Consider the following 18,234-nt stretch of genomic DNA (forward strand, 5'->3'; position numbering starts at 1 on the left):
CACACACACACACACACACACACACACACACACACACACACACACACTCTGAGATCAGGTACCTGTAGAAAAGACACTAAGATGAACCTGTTCAATCACTGAGAGTCAACTGTGAATGAGGGGTAAGATCTCAGAGGAAGGAAAGCAGAGGGCCAAGACCTGAATCTGGAGAAGTCCCACCCTTGGGAGTGGGAGGACAAAGAGGATCCTGTGGGGATTTAAAGGAGCGGTCAGGGAGGGAGGAAGAAGTGCAGGATGGTGTGGTGATCGGCAGCTGGCTCGCCCTAGAAGCCCTGCAGAAGGCAGGCAGCAGCAAGGGTCAGAGGGGCCTTTTGGGGAGCACCACCCTCGTTCTGCCGGGGCTGCCGCACCTCGTGCCTGACTGTTGCGTGAACAGGGTGTCTTGAGAGCCCAGTTTTCAGATTCGTTTTCAACCAAAATAACATTTCTGAAGGACCAAATGATTTTGTGACTTCCCTGTTGGTGCAAATAAGACTACAAAGCCATTTTGTTCTCCCCAGCTTACACACCTCAGGAAATAGTCGGAGGAATCCAAGATTCGGAGTTCCTCCTTCCTGAGCTGCTGAAGAAAGCAGGCTATATCAATAAGATTGTTGGCAAGTGGTAAGTCTGGCTTGAGCTTTTCCCCCCATTTTTTGGTATGTACCTTATGGCCCAAGACGTAGACATTTTCCAAGCAATCATTACTAAAATTTCCTAACAAGGAAAATTTGTTAGGTTGAAAATGGAAAAACTTTATATTCTAACCCAGATAAAATCTGATACGTAAATGCTTTGGGGGGAAAAAAACTGTTTTGAGTAGAGATCACAAGAGTTGGTAATGGAACAAATCCAGTGTGTTATAGGACCAAAAATTTATGTTGTGGTTTAGAATATGAACAGTGCTGTAACTCTTCTGGTCTAGATGAGTGAATGAAGCGTTTATTAAGCACATACTGTGTGCAAATCTCCAGAGATGTGAATAGAAGAGAAAAACCCTTGCTCTTCAGGGGCTCACGGTCTAACACCTATGAAAGGCTTCAGTTACAATGTAGATGGAAAGGTGCCATGGTCCTTAGCGGGCAGATTCACAGGTGCTAAAGCCTCTTCCTCAATCTCATTTCCACTGACAAAAATCAAATCAGTTTCAGATGTCGAAGGATTGGATGGGGGGCTATGATGACAAGACCTTTCTGTCTGGGTCTTCAGTGGCCGTGGCCCCTGCAGGTGCAACTGCCAGGCTGCCCCTCCCCAGACGCTTCCCAGGAGGATGGCCGAGGGCTTATTCCCAAGACTCTTGGACTTGGGGTCCTGAACTGGCCCCTATCAGGGCCTGAAGGGAGTTGGTGGTTAAGGTGTTGGGGGTGCTTGGCCTGGTCTGGCCCATGTTGCCTCCTGTCCCGCCCTCAGGGCCCCTTGCGGCAAATATACTCTTGTTTATATGAATGCATACTTTTGTTAAAGCTTTGAGGTCCGCAATGTTGTAAATACTTCCTCTGAAAAGGCAGTAGCCCTCTTTGTCCTGGTAGATAGTCTTCATGAATTGCTGCGGTTGCAGAAAGTTCCCTGGTGCCCCCTCTCTGATGATGAGGAGCTAGGCTGCTGCTCAGACAGTAGTCATCCAGACGTCTAGAGCCGTACCAGGAGCTTCTTCAGCTTGGTAGAAGGTACCGGAGCTGGAGCTGGTGTTAGATCGTCTGGGGTGTGGGATGCCAGGATCGCCTCCAGGCCACAAAGAGCTTAGACCCTAGTGGTGGAGGCCAGCCTTGTGCACAGATGCCCATGAGCCAGAAGAGACTGTCCCATAATGGGGTGATGGCCTTCTCACTGTGAGGCCCTTAGTGGGCATGTATGCCTATGAGGCACGTAAAAGTGCCATGGGTGCAGCGCCTCTGCCCACCTCTGCCTTCCTGTCTGGCCCCTTCTCACCTTGCTGCCTCCAGCCAGCCCCTTCCTGCCTCGGCCTCATTCATAGAACTGTATTACTGTACATAAGGGATGTCGTCACACCCTCTGAGGAAGACGTGTTTGCAGTTAGTGGTGAATGGCAGCAAAGGAAAAGATTAAAGGCACTGTCATTCTTGATCTCTTACCTCCCTTCTGTTACACTGCCGAGCTGAAGTGGGCATTTTGTGGCCGCCTCTCCGCCTCAGTGTCCCCTGAACTGCGTTCAGGGCAGCCTCTCAACTACAGTCCAGGCTTCCTTGGAAAAGGGACAGAACCAGTGACCTGCAGGTTCAGGGCCTTGGACAAGGACTCTTCTTTCAATCAAAGAATCCTATTTTCTTTCCCTACTATCCCCTCTTCTGCATTGGAAAAAAAAACAAAATGCTGTAACAAATGTGTCTAGTTGTTTCCGGTTACAACAGTATGCATACCCTTTGGCCTAGCTATACTGCAGCTAGTGCTATACCCGAAGAAATGAAAGGCAAAAAGGCTCTATCTACAAGGATATGCAAACTATTTAAGCAGGTCTTTAGTTGTAGCCAAAACCTAGAATCTAAGGGGCCACTCGTTCCTCCTGGGGCATGGCTAGGTACCCTGTGGTATGGGAACGTCAAGGAATATTCTCGTGCCCTAAGAAATGATGAAATGGACAGTTTCTGAGAAAAGGAGGAGGCCTCAGTGAGCTGGTGCCGGATGAAGTGAGCAGGCCTAGGAGAACAGTGTATGGAATGATAACGTTATAGAGAAAAAACAACTCTGAAAGACTAGAACTCATTGTGATCGATGACAAATCACAAATCCACAAGAATGAAGATTAAACACGTGGACATTTGTTTTGACGGACTAGGAATATATGTATCAAAGGATTTATTTTGGGTTTGAAAAAAATTTTTTGCTTTATGGTGGTGGTTAGTAGGAGTAGGAATGAGTAGGAGGTTATTTTTGTAAATGGCCATTTGTGCTATGATATTCCACATTTAAAAATAAATAAATAAAATGGGGGTAGCTAAGTGGCACAGTGGATAGCGCACTGACCCTGGAGTCAGGAGGACCCAAGTTCAAATCTGGCCTCAGACACCTGACACTTACTAGCTGTGTGACCCTGGGAAGTCACTTAATTGCCTAGAAAGAAAGCAGGAAAGAAAGAAAGAAAATATATGCTTAATTAAGAAAAACCAATCCCCACACTGGTCATATCCAAAAGGCTATATCTACACCTGCAATTGTCCCTTCTCTGCCACTTCTCAGGCGGGTAGCCTGCTTCATCCTGGGGCCTTCGGATCCTCTGGACTCATGGTTGGCATTGCATTGATATTGGGGACCAGGGACTCTCGCGATAACCCAGCAATATCCCCAGCCCCATGGCCTTGTGGCAAAATCCCAGAATCCTGAAGCACCTGAGGAGTCATCCTAAGGATCTGATTATTTGACCATAAAATACTCCTTAGTCTTGTAGGGGTGGTGAAAGAGTACTCATAGAAGTAAGAGGAAGCAGACTTGAGGATTTGGAGAGTTTTCTGACTTATGTGCTGCCCACCTGCTCACGCCACCCCCTCCCTCAAGTCTTGTCTGAAGGCCCAGCTCCAGACTTACCCCTCCTGAGAAGCCTTCCCCCGCTGCCCTTTTCTACTGAGCACTCCCACTTCTGAGCTCCTGTAGCACGTATCGCCAGCACCATCTATGGGGATTTCTCTGTCCTGCCTTGCGTTGTTATTTATCTCCTTAGTTTTGGTCTTTTCTCCACATTTAGACTGGAAGTTCTGTGAGGGAAGGGGGCTCACCAAATGTTTGATAATGGTGATCAGAATGGATAAAGGACATCAGAAGTGGTCATCTTTGGAGAATCCTGATTGTCAGGAAGCTACCTAGTGACTGGAAAAAAGCCACGCTTTCTTGGTCCTTCAGCAGAATGGGGAAGCTGCCCCTGCCAGGCTAATCAGCTCCAAAGTGATTCCTGGTTCAGTCAGGGAGTGACGGTGAGGGGAAAACCCACTGGGGACCTTGGAGAGACTTTGTGTCATGGAATCAAGCCCCATCAGGCTTCCAGGCTGATCTTTGTAGTTGAGAAAGCCGAGAAAAGCCATGTAAATAGCAAGCTGAGAAAAAAGTGGCAAAACTAGCACGAGAAATTGGTTGGCGCAAAGAAGAATGACTGATCTAATCGTGAACAGTTCATGGGCAGCAGGGTGGTCCCAGTTCTCCGGGGGTATCATAGCACTGAATGAGTAGGTCTGTAATGAAACACACATGATTCAGGGTTAATATTGATTAGTTCATTCAGATGTGCCAACGCCAAAACTGAACAGGGAGAAAACAGGCCAGAAACCACATCTAGTCTTTTCACAAGTTATTAGTAAGTGACAAGAAGAAATACTAGCTGGGCAAAATCCTCTACAGAGGCAGAGGGGTGATTGGGAAGTAACCTCCTCCGAAACAGGTACCTCGTATTTCTGTGCACAGGAACTGCTCAGAAAATTGTAGGGGGCATAGAGTGAATGAATGAGAGAAAGGAAGGAAGAACTGATCACCTGTTGTTTGTTTAAGTGCTAGGGAGACAAAGTATGAAAATATTAAAAGAGAGAAATAGGAAATAATTCTTTCTCCCTGGCCCTCAGGGAGTCTGCATTCTAACAGAAGGCAGACCCTCTGGGGGACTAGTGACCGGAGAAAGGGCGATTAGTCATGGGAAGGAGGGCACAAAATAAAGAGGCAGGCAGGTGGTGGAATGGGCCGGTGCCTAGCCAACTGGTTTGAGCCCTACGGTGGGAGCTCAGAGATAAATGGATGAATTTCCCCAAAGCCGAGGGCCTGGATTCTGGAAGATCCTGTGTCAGGAGGACTCTAGGAATGGTTGGGCCTTAGGGCAGAGGTCTGAGGTACATTCTCTACAAATACAAGGTTGGTGCAAAAAGTAGGCCGAAAGTACAAGTGTGATTAAATAGGCATGCAGAGAAAAGACAGTAGGGGGTGACCGGCAGCAGCTGATGAGGGAGCCCCACCTTGGTTACAACCGCTGGGTGAATCATGGCATTAGACCTAGAGGGGGCCTTAGAGATCTTCTGGTCCAGCCCCCTCATTTTGTGGGGCAAATAGAAGCATCCCTTCTGGCCCCATATTGACTTTTAAAACCACAAATTAACATTATCTGAGAGTGCAGTTTATTTTGTTAAACATTTTCCAATTACATTTTAATCTGGTTTGGCTGTGGTCCAGAGTTTGACACCTCTAGCTGGCATTTATATAGCACTATAAAGCACTTTACTCATGTTATCTCACTGGATGCCGAGGTCCAAATTTTACAAATGAGGAAACTGAGGTTGAGAGAGGGTAAATGACTTGCCCAGCATCACACCGCTAGTAAGATATCTGAAGCAAGATTTGAACTCGGGTCTTCCCGACTCCAAGCCCAGCACTCTATCTACTAAGTTGCACCCCCTGACAGGAAGCAGCTTTAGACAGGGGACAGTCAGGCAAGTCTCTTTTTCAATTTTCTGGTCTGTAAAAAAAGCGTTAGTAATACCCAGCCTACCTACCTCACAAAACATAAAAGCACCTAAAGGGTTTTGCAAAAGTATATTATTATCACCATCATCATTATCATTTTAGAAGGAAGAGAATATGATAGTTTGCTAACAAGTAGCATCTTAATTCTGTAATTCCATTAAGGAGAGCTTGTTTGCTTTAATTCTAAGCCAGAATGTATCCTCTTGTCTTTTTTTTTTTTTTTTTTTTTAAGGCAATTGAGGTTAAGTGACTTGCTCAGGGTCACACAGCTAGTAAGTGTCAACTGTTTGGTCTGAGGCCGAATTTGAGCTCAGGTCCTCCTGACTTCAGGGCCGGTGCTTTATCCACTGCGCCACCTAGCTGCCCCCAGAATGTGTCCTGATGAGCTGTATATGAACCAAAATGACCCCCCTAGTCTAGAAATTAATGGATTGGATTGTATAGGGAGAATACGGGAGTCCCACAGAGTATTCCTATGAGAAGATACATAGCGTTGATGGATGGATCTGAGGTGGTGAAGTAATGCTGAAATGGAGGGAATCAAATTCTTCTTTTCCCCAATGAAAACAAAACACGAAGATTGAAAAGGCGTAGCTCCAGAGTCCCCGAAAGGCTATCAGCACCATCTCAGCCCCTCTTCTTGCAGTTGGAGAAGTGACGCCCAGGAAAGTCAAGCAGCTTCCTCAGGGTCCCAGAGCCGGACCTCTGTGGTCACTCAGTCTCCTGACTCGTCACCCAACGTACCCCCAGTTTGCCAGTCTCCACCTAAATTAACGTGTTAAGTGAGTGAACTTTTATATAGATCATGCACACAGTAGTTAATTGAGGCGTCGCTGTGCTGAGGTCAGCGTAATAGACTTGGGAGGAAGATAATGAGTGGCGCTCTGGGTGGAAAGTCCCCCTGGCGACCCAGACCCACACATCCGTTCAGTCATTCCATACGGTTAAGCAGGATTCTGCACTAGGCGCTGGAGAGACACAGAGAAGAATGAATGTGTGTGTGGTGGGCTGCGGCACAGGAAGATGGTCCTATGCATTCTCTGAAATCTGTTAATATTGAGAGCAGAGCCACTGGCCCTCCAGAAACTCTGGAACTCTTCTTGAGAAGCAGCTTGTCTTGATAGTTCAGAGTGCTGCACTTGGAGCCAGCAAGGCCTGGATTCAGATCCTCCCTCTGATATCCCCTGTCTTTGTAAACATGGGCAGAGCTCAACTTTTCTGAGCCTCCATTTCCTCTTCTGTAAAACGAGGATAATAATACCTTCAGCTCCTGCCTAACTGCACAGCTGTGAGTTGCCAGTGAGAAAGAGAGTATATGTTACACACTCTACCCGCTTTACAAAGCTGTGTGAATGGCAGCTGTTGATAACAGTATTATTATCTTAAAGAATCTGCCCTTTGGGGAGCTAGACTGGATCTTCTCAGAGGTCGGGTGCTGGTGGAGATCTCTGGAGCAGTGGATTACAGAAGGGGGGATGTACGTGCTGTGCAGAGTGAGCAGGAGGTCAGGGCTGGCTCAGGTGGGCTCTCTCTCCTGGCTGGAGGAGCCAGAAGGATTAGCTGCTCCCCAAAGGGAGGAAGAAGGCTTGACAAAACTTGAGAGGAACAGAGCCTGGCAGGAAGTTCTCCACAGCTTAGATTGACGCCTCCAGTGTGTGCTGGGGGTTTGCAAACTGGAAATCCCCCCCCACTCTCTTGACTCCAAGCAGATGATCTTCGTTCTTTGGAACAGATTTCACAGTTATCACCAAAGTGGGCACTTTGCCCGTTTTATCTTCTAATCACTCAAATCTACATAAATAATACAGGGCTTTGGGGGAAATTATAAGCACATAGTTAGCAGATCCTGGAGCCGTTCCAGTCTGTTACGTGGAGTTGTACTGCATACATGATGATAAACCTCCGGCGCAGAAGCTTAATGTGCCTGCTTAAACCTGTTGTGACCTTTTGAGGCTATCTCTGAACAGTGGCCGTCCAGAACGGAAAGAAGAGATTATTGGAGCTCCAAGTAACCTTATCGGGAAAAGGTTTCTTCCTAAAGTGCAATATAAATGTCTGTTGTCATTGTTAATATTAACAGACCTATGGGAAAAACCCTAGAGTTACGGGAAATTCATAGTTTAAAACTATTTTGTCCTCTTCTTGTGCCCTGGGTTTTGGGTGAGAAGGAAGCAAAGACATGTGGGGATAGTATTTGAGGGTTAAGACTATGGAAGTGGCTATTATTTTGAGGTCCAGGAGGTTGCCAGTTGCCAGATTATTAACCCTTTGACATAATACAAGACCTTTTTAAAAATTATTACTATTTGTGAGGTATTTGTGAGGTCCCTGAAATGGCTTGGGTTCCTGTTTCTAGGCATTTGGGTCACAGGCCCCAGTTTCACCCCTTAAAGCATGGATTTGATGAGTGGTTTGGATCCCCCAACTGCCATTTTGGACCTTATGACAACAAGGCCAGGCCCAACATTCCTGTTTACAGGAATTGGGAGATGGTTGGCAGGTAATGGAGTTTTTTCTTTCTTATCCCTTCCCTTTGTGTAAATCATTACCTTTACTTTCCTTCTCACTTTTTCCAGGAAGCAGCTTGCGGTTGGGGTTCTAAACTTGTTTATTCTTGCTAAACTGTTGGAACGGCCCATGTCAGTCTAGGCTTGGGTCCTGCTCCTCTTCCGTCTCATTTGGGTCTGGCCTAAAGATTCTATGATGATCTGTAGTTCCCTCTTATGTGTGAAGTAACATTGAGTCCAGGACACTTTCCGCTTACATATCATCAGAGGCAGCAGTGGGGTTTTTAGGCACTCTTTGCATAGACCCCACAGAGCAAGTAAAACCCACTTTGAGATGGTGGGAAGTCATCTTTCTCACTTTGCCCAACATTCTTCTTACCTGTCATCACCTAATAATCAAGGGAGTGAACGCAATTAGTGCTTTTAGATCTTTTCACAGTACAAATTGTTCCCTCAAGTATTTAAATTATCATTGCATTTATGGCACTATTTCCCCATCCTTTGTGATAGGTTTCATCAGTTCTGTGTTTCCTTCCTTTTGCTTAATCATAAAACCCAGGGAGGAGAGAAGGTCTCCCATCTTGGGTCTACTGGCTTTTCTTATTTTACATCATTTTCAGATTCTATGAAGATTTTCCCATTAATCTCAAGACAGGAGAGGCTAATCTCACTCAGATCTACTTAAAGGTATTGGAGGGCTGAGTGTGGGGTGGACTGTTCAGTGCCTGAAGTGCTATTGGAGTGTTTGGCTCCAGTGGCAGGGAAAGAATTCATTTTCATTTGCAGGAGGCAATGGATTTTATTAAGCAACAGGCTTATAAACAGCCCTTCTTCCTCTACTGGGCCGTTGATGCCACCCATGCACCTGTGTATGCTTCAAAAGCTTTCTTGGGTACCAGTCAGAGAGGGCGGTAAGTCATTTTATTATTATTTTTATAACTCCAGAAAATTGCAGCAGTATTTCTTATCTGTGTCTATTGGAAGATTAGCAGTAGTATTGGCTTCACCTTTGATTAGCTGCGTGACCTTGAACTTCGCATCTTTGGTTTTTTTCCCCCTCTTTTTAAAAAAAAAAAGGTAATGAAATTGGCCCATCCATTTCATTAAAGCCATAGGGTTAGTATTTAACATGATTTTAGTTGTTGAACTGGTATTTGCACTGAGTTAATCACTCAAAGTTTGCCATTCTCATTTTCCTGTAGATATGGAGATGCTGTTCGAGAAATTGATGATAGCATTGGGAAAATACTGAAGCTGCTTCAGGACCTGGGTATCCAAGAGAAGACATTTGTGTTTTTCACATCCGATAATGGAGCCGCCCTCATTTCCGCTCCCAGTCAAGGTAAGTGTGTCATATTAACTCTTCCCATGACTTTATGCCTTGCAATAAGATTAGTGGCTTAGATTCTTAATTTTTATAGAGTATGCCCTAAAGCCTATACTAAATACCACCGCGGGCCAGACCCATGGCCATGATATCGGGAGATGCTTCCTAGGGCGATATGATTGCCCTGCATGACATTAACCTCAGAATTTAGCGGTTCCTACTTCCCACTGCTAAAAATTCAAGTATCTTTTATTGAGTCACTGTGGGCATTTCATTTCTAACGTTATCAAGAACCATTTTTTTAAACTTACTATATTTTCAACCTCAGCTGTCCCTTGGAATAGTCGTTCATTCCACCATAAACTTTAGAAGCTGGAGAAGGACCTTAGAGCATTCCTAAGGGCGATACCTTCTAGGTAAAGTAGTACCTTGTCTTTTTCCTAAAACTTCTTTTGAGTCAAGGAGTTGCCCTAATTGTAGAATAATGGGAATTTGGTAAATGTTCTCTCGACAAACAAGTCTGTAGACATCCTTTCTATTCACAGTAACTTCCAGTGTTTTCCCAACTAATGCTAATATTTGTCATAGCTCCCTTCTCAGAATTTAAGTGATTTGAGTGATGGGTTGATTATCCCTCTTCCCCCCAACAAATGTTAACTGTATCTTAGAGAACCCAGTTCTAGGAGTCCTGGGTTTGTCCACCTAGAAGCCCAATTTTGGCCTCCTTTTATCAGTTCCTTTATTCATTTGTTTTTGGGGTGGGCAGGAACAGGGAGGTGGGGTGGTCTTAAGAGGGGGATAGTCACAGTGGCGGCATCCTCAAAGTCTTTTGATCTCATATCCTTTTCAGTAAAAGAATTATTGAGCATTTATCTACAATAAAGGGTAGATTAATTTATAAATTATATTAATGTACTATAGTGCCAATAATTATGTACATTATAAAACTTAACTGAAATTGGGCATTTAAAAAGGATGGAATAAACATGAAATCATATTTGGTCCTAGAGTCAGTGGAAAGCCAGTGGAGTCAATTGAATAGGAAGTGATGTAGTTAGACCTATGCTTTAGGAAAATCACTTTGGCAGCTGAGTGAAGGATGGACTGGAGTAGGGAGATACATGGAGATCAATTAGACGTCAACTGTAATAGTCCAGAGAAGTGGTGATTAGCCCTAAGTGTAAATTCCTGGTCCCCAGTGTCCCCACCGCCACCAAGGCTCTGTCCTTGACCTTCTCTTTGCCTGTACGCTGAGCCAGGGCAGGGGTCATGTGGATGGAGAGAAAGGGGATGGACTCAAGAGGTATTGGAGAGGTAACAAGACTTGGCCACTGACTGGCCATGGGCAGGGTGAGGAGGGATGAGGAGTGGAGGAGACCAGTGGTCTGGATCCTCTGACCCAGCAATTTCTGAATTCTCCTTCCTTCCAGGAGGCAGTAATGCACCCTTCCTGTGTGGGAAACAAACCACCTTTGAAGGTGGGATGAGGGAACCAGCGATTGCCTGGTGGCCTGGACATATATCTGCCGGACAAGTAAGTAGCTCGGGTCAATGACTTAGTTAATTGCCATCTGTGACAACTTTCTGAAAAGGCAGCGTTCCAGACCGCAGGTCATCTTGGACCACAAGCTGATGTTTGCTCGAGTTCTCTCTTTCCTGTTGATCTTCCCTCCATCCTTGTCAGTCCCTCCGAAATGCTGTGATCAGAAGTCATTTCCAGGCTCTCTTCCTTTCTTGGACCCCTGCCCAGTGCTTCTTCCCTCCTCAGAAGTAACCCTTCATCATGTGAGCTGATCGGACTCAGGGCTTCCCCTGGCCAGATCTCTGACCAGGAAGACCCTTCCAGTTTGAGGGGCACACATACTGTAGAATAACCGATGGTCCTGTTGCACTATGCCGTGTAGAGAAAAGTCTTCAGATAAGGACTCAACCAAACCATAGATTAGCAAGTCTGGGCTGGGGAGCTGAAGTGTTGGTTTGATTTAAAAAAAATGCTCCAGTGAATCAACAGTTCCTACCCTGAGTGATCTGCTGCCTTTCAGGGTTGTCTTGGTTCTTCTCAAAATCAGTGAGATAGCAACTAAAATGATGAAACCTCAGTACTGGTATTCTGGCATTTTCTCAGTTACAGACCATCTTGTCCTGGCATCTGGTCACCTTCTCTGTGTCAGGTTTTTTTGTTTCTCAGTGAGACTCTAAGCTAAGAAAGGACATGTCGTCTGGGGTATTTCCCACTTAATATGCTCCATATACGTACGACGTTGAACACATAGGTGCTCAAGAAATATTTGTTTATGGATTTAATTGTGGGGAGCGGAAAGGAGAGTAGACAACATACATGCCTTCAAAGAATTTAATAAGGGGGAGAGGACAAATAAAAATTTAAGAGCATAAAAAAAACGCCTTGCCATATGTCTGTACCATGCATAGCAAGTTTTAGCTATACACAGATGCTTCTGGTACTGTCAGAGTCGTCATGGGAGCCAGGTGCGGTTAATTTGGGAGTACTTAATAAAGGCATTAATAGTTAAGCTGTGTTTTTAAGGAAGAGAGGAAGATGGCTTAGCAGATGGAAGGAAGGACGATGCTATTCCTGGCTGGGAAAGGTGGAGAAAGTGGGCGTGAGTGAAGAACGCGGGCTGGAGGAGGAGGAGGAGCAGCCCTACCTGGCGCTGGGACCCCACACTACCAAGGAACCGCACTTTTTCTGCTCACTCGTCCCAGATTTCCACCATCCAGCAGCCTCCCCCTTTTGTCTTCAGGCCTTTTGGATAAACCATTTTATAGCGTTATTTTACCCATTCTCCAAATAGGCAGGCAGGCAGGCAGGCAGGCAGCAGTATGAGCCAGGCACTGTACCAAGTGCTGGAGATAAAAATACAAGAAAAAGGAAAGACCAGTCCCTATCCTTAGGGAGATTATGTTCTTGCAATGGAAGGCCACATTGGAGGCGAGGAGGAGGAAGAAGGTGCCTACCCACATAGGGACAAAGTCAGACAATCAGAGGCACAGCCGGGAGGGGGAAGAAGCCTGGCCAGCCTGGGCCCAGCCCCCAAAAGGAGGGCCAGGAAAGGCCTCCCCAGTGAGAGGAGGGGGCCATCATGGCAAGGAACCCTGGGGTGAGGAGGCAGCTGAGTCCATAGACTTGCAAGCAGGGATGGCCAAAGAGAGACGACCTGTATCCTTTTCAGTTCAGCAGGGCCTTTCACAGCGAATCCTGTTCTGAGTGAGCATAGCCTGCTCTTGGTATATCACTAACTACTCCCCACCCAATGCACCTTCTCAGGACCGGAGTATTTGTGTGTTTGTACAAACCTTATTAATGTGTCTGCAGTGACGTGTGCAAATGTAGGCATCACTACTTACTGCTTACTGGTCTGCCTTTTCTCTCCCTTCAAATTAGAATCCTCTTCAGGGCAGAAAGGCGTCCTTTGCTTTCTGTGTAGACCCCACAGAACACTGGAAACAGGCACATTTTCACAAGCAGAATTATTGTACGTCATACTTGAGCAATCATCACCGTCTGTAAGATCATCCTTGAAGTTCTGTGTTTAGAAACTGTTATTAGGTTATCGCTTCTCTTCTCGTCACTTTCTCTATGCTAAAAAGCCCAGCTCCCTTGACCTTTCCTAACTTTCCAGCCTTTTATCAGCTTCACCTTTGATTAGCTATGTGACTTTGAACTTCCTTTTCTCAAAACCTCCTTGAGATTCTCTGCATCTTGTTCCAAGACAGAGCAATAAGCTCTTCTAATAAAAGCCTAACCAGTTAGAGGAATAACTTGTCTTTATTTTTAACAATTCTGATAAACCTCATGGTAAACATTGTTATAATCAATTAAACTTGTTTTGCAACTATTTGCATTTAGGTGATTTAATTTAGATGCATAAAATATAACTTTCTGGAGTCACTCTCCACAGATCTTCATCTGCATTCTCTGTCCATTCATTCCAAAACTTGTAAAAGCGCTTGGTTCAGTGCCTGGCACATAGTAGGTGCCCTTGCCTTCGTCCTCCCTGCTCACATGTCACCCACCCGCTCTGCTTCCCACTCTCTTCTTCTCACCTGGCATTATTTTGTTTGAATATGGCATCACGTCATAATGATTGACCATGGGAACACGTCGTGGCGCTTTCACCATTCCTCTGTTGTTGGTTGTTTTCCAGTGTGGGTTTTTTTTAAATCGGAGATGATGCTTCTCTCAACATCTGTGAATAACACCCTCAGGGTCTGCCCCCCATAATAGAGGGTGCAGAAAGGCAGGCTTGGCAGGCAAGGGATTACTTCTACCTGCTTTGGCTGTGGTGTCCCCGACACTCTGTGCTCTGTGTATGCAGTGGGCACTTAATGAATGTTTGTAGAGTTGGATTCACGCAGTGAAGAGCATCCCACAGGGACCTGTGAGGGGCATGTACCGATTGGGTAGAGCTGCAGCTCTTTCTGCCATTGGCTGATCATGCCTTTTGTTAGAGGTGCTGTGCGCCCTCAGCCCCCGATCCTGTTTCCTGCTTCCTGCCTGGTACTGCCCTGAGCCCTGCAGTCTCACCACTCTTGGACAAACAGCACATTCTCACCTTCACTGATTCATTGTGCAGGGGAAGGAGAATAGACAGCATCTTGTCATCAGGGGCATCCGGGACTGGACCTGTACTTGCCTGGCATAGGGGAACTCCTGGATGGAGTAAGCCCTTCTCCTCTGGCAGGGATAGGCCCCAGCCCCTTGTCTGAAGCTCGCCATCCTAGGAAGGTGCCCAGAGCAGGGCTCAGCCCATGTCTTTTGGCCCCCTTCTTCCTTATGACAACCACGCTGCCACCATGACTGTGCCCAGTCATTGTGCAGGACAAATGGGGCAAGTCACAGAACCGTGAAATGGCCCACGTCTCAAATGCGGGCTGACTTCACACTTGTGCTTGTGTGTTTTTATATCCCCCCCCTCCCTTTTTCTCATTCTCTCTCTCTCTCTCTTCCTCTTTCTCTCTCTCTCACTCCCCACACCCGCTCTACACACACACTATTGTTATCTGTTGGATTATAAGCTCTCAGAAGGCAAGGTCTGTGTCTATTTGGCTTGACTTTTGCAGTACCATACTTAGAATGATGATAATGGTGAGAAGCATAGACCCTAGGAGCTTGAAGACTCCTCCTTAGGGATGTCCCAGTAGGCAGGGGCCCTGCCTGTACCAGAATCCCCACCAAGTGGTCCTTTTCGGTCTTCATTTGAAGACCTCTAAAGCAGAGGAGCCCACCATCTCCAAGGCAGTCCATTCCACTTTAGAATAGCTCTAATTGTTTGGAAGTATTGGGATCACGGAGTCCAGTTTCTTCATTTAATGGATTTTATGAGAAATGAAGAGCCCAATGTGAGTGGTCTAGTGGATACAGTGACAGATTTGGAGCCAAAAATACCTGAGTTCAAATCCTGCCTCAGAAGCTTACTTACTAACTGTGTGACTCTGGGCAAGTCACTTAACCCTGTCTGCCTCAGTTTCCTCTTCTATAAAGTGGGGATAATAATAGCCTCTACCTCCAAGGATTATTGGGAGGATCAAACAAGGTACCCCACATAAGGGGTTTTACAAACCTTGTTATCATTTTTGTCTGTGGTCAGATGACTGGTTTGAGATAGAACAGTGTCTCCCAAGAAGAGAGGATCCAGACCTGGAGGTCAGATTGGCTTGTTTTGCAGATCAGCTCACTGAGGCCCAGTAAGGTCACACAGGAGCAGAGCTGTGATGCCCGTCTAGGCCCTTCTCCTCCTCCCAGCCCCACGAGCCCCCGACACCTGTGTCTTCTGGTGCACACCCCTGCTTCCTGAAGACTCAATTTTCCCACCTCCTTGGTAATAGGAAATGAAAAGGTTCATTGTCTAAATCTCAGGCAGCCTCTGTACCCTACTCGGTCCCAGTGTCTTAATGTTTAGTTATTAAAGGCTATACGTAGCAGCCAAATACTAGTGCACCAGTCTGGTCCTGGACGCTTCTTCACACCCAGATGCCCTGGAGAAATCCCTTTCTCCTCTTCCAGCTCCATTTTCCAGGTGAATTCATAGCAAGTAAACATTTCACAATTCCCTGTGCCTTGTCTACCTTCTGGAAGGTTCCGGCTGAATAAAATTCATATTCTGGTATTTTTTAATCGCCCCCCTACCTCTCTCTGATTCTTGCCTCCTGAAAGAGAAGAGAACCTGTCTAGCCAAAGACAGCATGGCAACCTTTCCCTCACCATCTCCCATGGGGCACAAACTGAAATTGAATTAGACAGGGATATCAGGCCTGCTCGCTGTGATAACTGTGAAAGGGTTTTATTTAAAAACACCCTGACATTTGTTCACCCAGTTTCAAATATTTAGCTTTCTCCCCATTCCGTTCCTGGCAGGGGCAACTTTATTAATTGTTGCCTTTGATTCAGAGTTTAAGCTTGGAAGCCCTGATAACAGCAGTGGTGGCTATTCTCACTGCAGGGCCCACAGCTAAAGGATTTCACTTTCTTAAAGATGTGATGTGTACACTGAGAGTTTATATTAAAAAGAGAGAGCTTCTTACGTGAGTATTACCAGCTGTTCCTTCCTGATATGAGGAATATCAGATTTCTGTCTCTGTCTCTCTCTCTCTCTTTCCCCCATCTCCTTTTTTATTTATTTTTTTTCTAGCACGGATGCTATCTGCATTTTTTTTACCCTTAAAAAAAGTTTGGGTAAGAGGTTGAAATAAAAGGGTGCTATTGACCAAAAACATAGGGATTTTATTTTTTTCTTGCAATTTTATTTTTTTATTTGTTTTACACAGTTGCCTATATTTCCCCCTCCTCCACATGGCGCTGTGAAACGCAGATAAATCCAACTGACTGTGGCATGTGCATTTAATTTCCTTAAGAAGTTTCTCCTCCATGTACAGGAATGTTCATCGGAGACAAGGGACGTAATTGGATGATTAAAGCCAGCAATCGCCATCTGGTTATGTTTAATGAGGGGCAAGACAAGGAATTGGTGACGGCCCCACTGGACTGTCACAGTGCATTGTATAAATTAGATAATAGCCTGGGCCTAGCTGCTAATAATAGTTGGGTGAATGCAGGGTCTCTGGGCAGACACTACCTGTTAAAGCTCAGGATGGGAAAGGATGCGTTCTTAGGGGCTCTGATGAAAAACAAACAGGAATTGGTTTCTGGGCTGTGACCTCGACTCCCTTTCTCCTTCTAAAAACCACGACTGCTTCACGAATGGGGCTGTCTCATTTCTGATACTCAGAATGAAGGAGCAGAGGGGCATCAGCCCTGCCCAAAAGGGAAGGCCTGGTTCTTAGAGGAGAGTGGGTCCATCTGACCTCACCCACCTCCCAAGGGGGAGAAAGTCGATAAGACGATTATTTCTGGCCAGTCGGGAATCCCAGCACAGGGACTGTTTTCAGATAGAGACAAAAGTCAATTTTTTCTTTTCTGTGTGTTTCAGAACGTTAGCAAACATTGTTCTCCAAGGGCTTGCTAGAATATAAAATGCTTAGTTTTGCCACTGAGAGTAATGCAGAAATGATTCTGCCCTTACGACAGAGCTGCCTGTCCCCTTTGTTTCTCAAAATTCATTCAAGTATGGAAGCTGTGGCCAATCTCGTTTTCTAAAGTTGTCAGGTTTTGGAGCTGGAGGCTTGGGATTAGGCAGAGTTAGTCAGGGCATCGAGGCCAGGCTGGCCAACTTCTGCGGGCTGTTTCCAGGCCAGCCTCGGTGCAGTAATCAGCCTGACGCCAGTTAAACCACCCTCAGCCTGGGGCAGGGGGAGCACCCAGGCCAGCCACCAGCCAAGCTTTGCCCAGGCTCCTCCCGATTGTTGCTTCGTAGTTTGGTTGTTCCCCAGCTCCACTTCCCTCCTGAGCCTGACCATTGGCAGGGCTTTAAATGATCCCATGTTCAAGAGGACCCTTCTGGGTTCCATTTATCCAAAGCAAACAGGCTCCATCAGTGTGACTGACTCCCATGGCCTGCCTTTGTGGTGGGGAGGGAATTGGCCACGCTTTCTTGAAAAAAAGCAAGTGATTGTTTTTCATCATTTGAAAAAGTATTTCTTAGCAACAAGCATTTTTTTTGAGCGTCAACAGGGCCCTTGGAGCTTTAGAGCAAAAGCTGAGTTGTAGTCCTTCACAAACAAATTCCCATTTTAAATCCTGGTTCTTACGTTCTCGTGACCATGGTTCAGTGCCTCTTTTGTTAGCTGAGTGACCGTCCGTGCCTCTTTTCAGAAAGCCAAGCCTCGCCTCAGAAGCAGAAAGCTGGACGTGCCTAAACCTGGGTTGCAGGGAATATTGATCCCGGCGAGGTTGCTACTTTGTTTAAAAAATCGGCCTCTGTCCACCAACCAGACTGCAGGTGGATTAATAGACCGAGCTAGGCTGTGGATGGTCATTTCATTATGAAGTATTGGCTGTTGGCCAAAATATGTCAAGCTACCACTTGCGTAAAATTGTCTTCTTCCCCTCCTTTCACAGGGATTGATGCAACTCAGGCTTTCTGAGGCTGCACTGGAGACCTGGGGGAAGGCTCTTCTCTCTCTGCCTTTACTCATGGCTCGGCTTCTAGATTCTCACTCTTCCTGTTGCACACCTGTGCCCTCCTGGGAAAGGAAAGCCAGGGGACTGCAGAAACCCGCAGTTAGACAAGGAAGGGTTGGGTGGGGGCAGGGAGCCAGAGAAAGATTGGGGGTGCAGGATGTACAGTGAAATGTCTCCCAGGAAATTGGGCCTTTTCATCCCAACGCCAAAGTCCAGAGTCCCGAGGGTCCAGCTCTGACATGGAGTTATCTGTCCTGTAGCATTCCCAGTCCAGAAGAGTCTTGAAGGATACGGGTTTGCCCTAAGGGAGGCAAGACCAGTGGTGCATTCCAAAGTCCAGAGGGCCAGCCTTCACTGGCCCTGAAAGAGACCCAAATTTAGGAACCCGATGGCCTTCAGGGTCCTATTCA

At 46.2% G+C, this 18,234-nt stretch overlaps 1 protein-coding gene across 4 annotated transcripts in view; it reads left to right on the forward strand.

The window, feature by feature from the left end:
- GALNS (galactosamine (N-acetyl)-6-sulfatase) overlaps positions 1–18,234 on the forward strand; it is a 70,489-nt gene that overhangs the window by 10,293 nt on the left and 41,962 nt on the right. For 3 of the 4 annotated variants that reach the window (XM_027847262.1, XM_027847255.1, XM_027847248.1), the window contains exons 4-9: positions 522–624; positions 7,808–7,951; positions 8,579–8,645; positions 8,745–8,869; positions 9,161–9,300; positions 10,716–10,819. In XM_027847262.1, the coding sequence (XP_027703063.1) occupies positions 522–624; positions 7,808–7,951; positions 8,579–8,645; positions 8,745–8,869; positions 9,161–9,300; positions 10,716–10,819 (683 nt within the window). The remainder of the gene's footprint in view (positions 1–521; positions 625–7,807; positions 7,952–8,578; positions 8,646–8,744; positions 8,870–9,160; positions 9,301–10,715; positions 10,820–18,234) is intronic. The other variant, XM_027847267.1, reaches the window with a different exon arrangement.

The sequence above is a fragment of the Vombatus ursinus genome, unplaced genomic scaffold, assembly GCF_900497805.2.
Source record: "Vombatus ursinus unplaced genomic scaffold, bare-nosed wombat genome assembly UNPS02005286.1, whole genome shotgun sequence".
Classification (NCBI taxonomy): Eukaryota; Metazoa; Chordata; class Mammalia; order Diprotodontia; family Vombatidae; genus Vombatus; species Vombatus ursinus.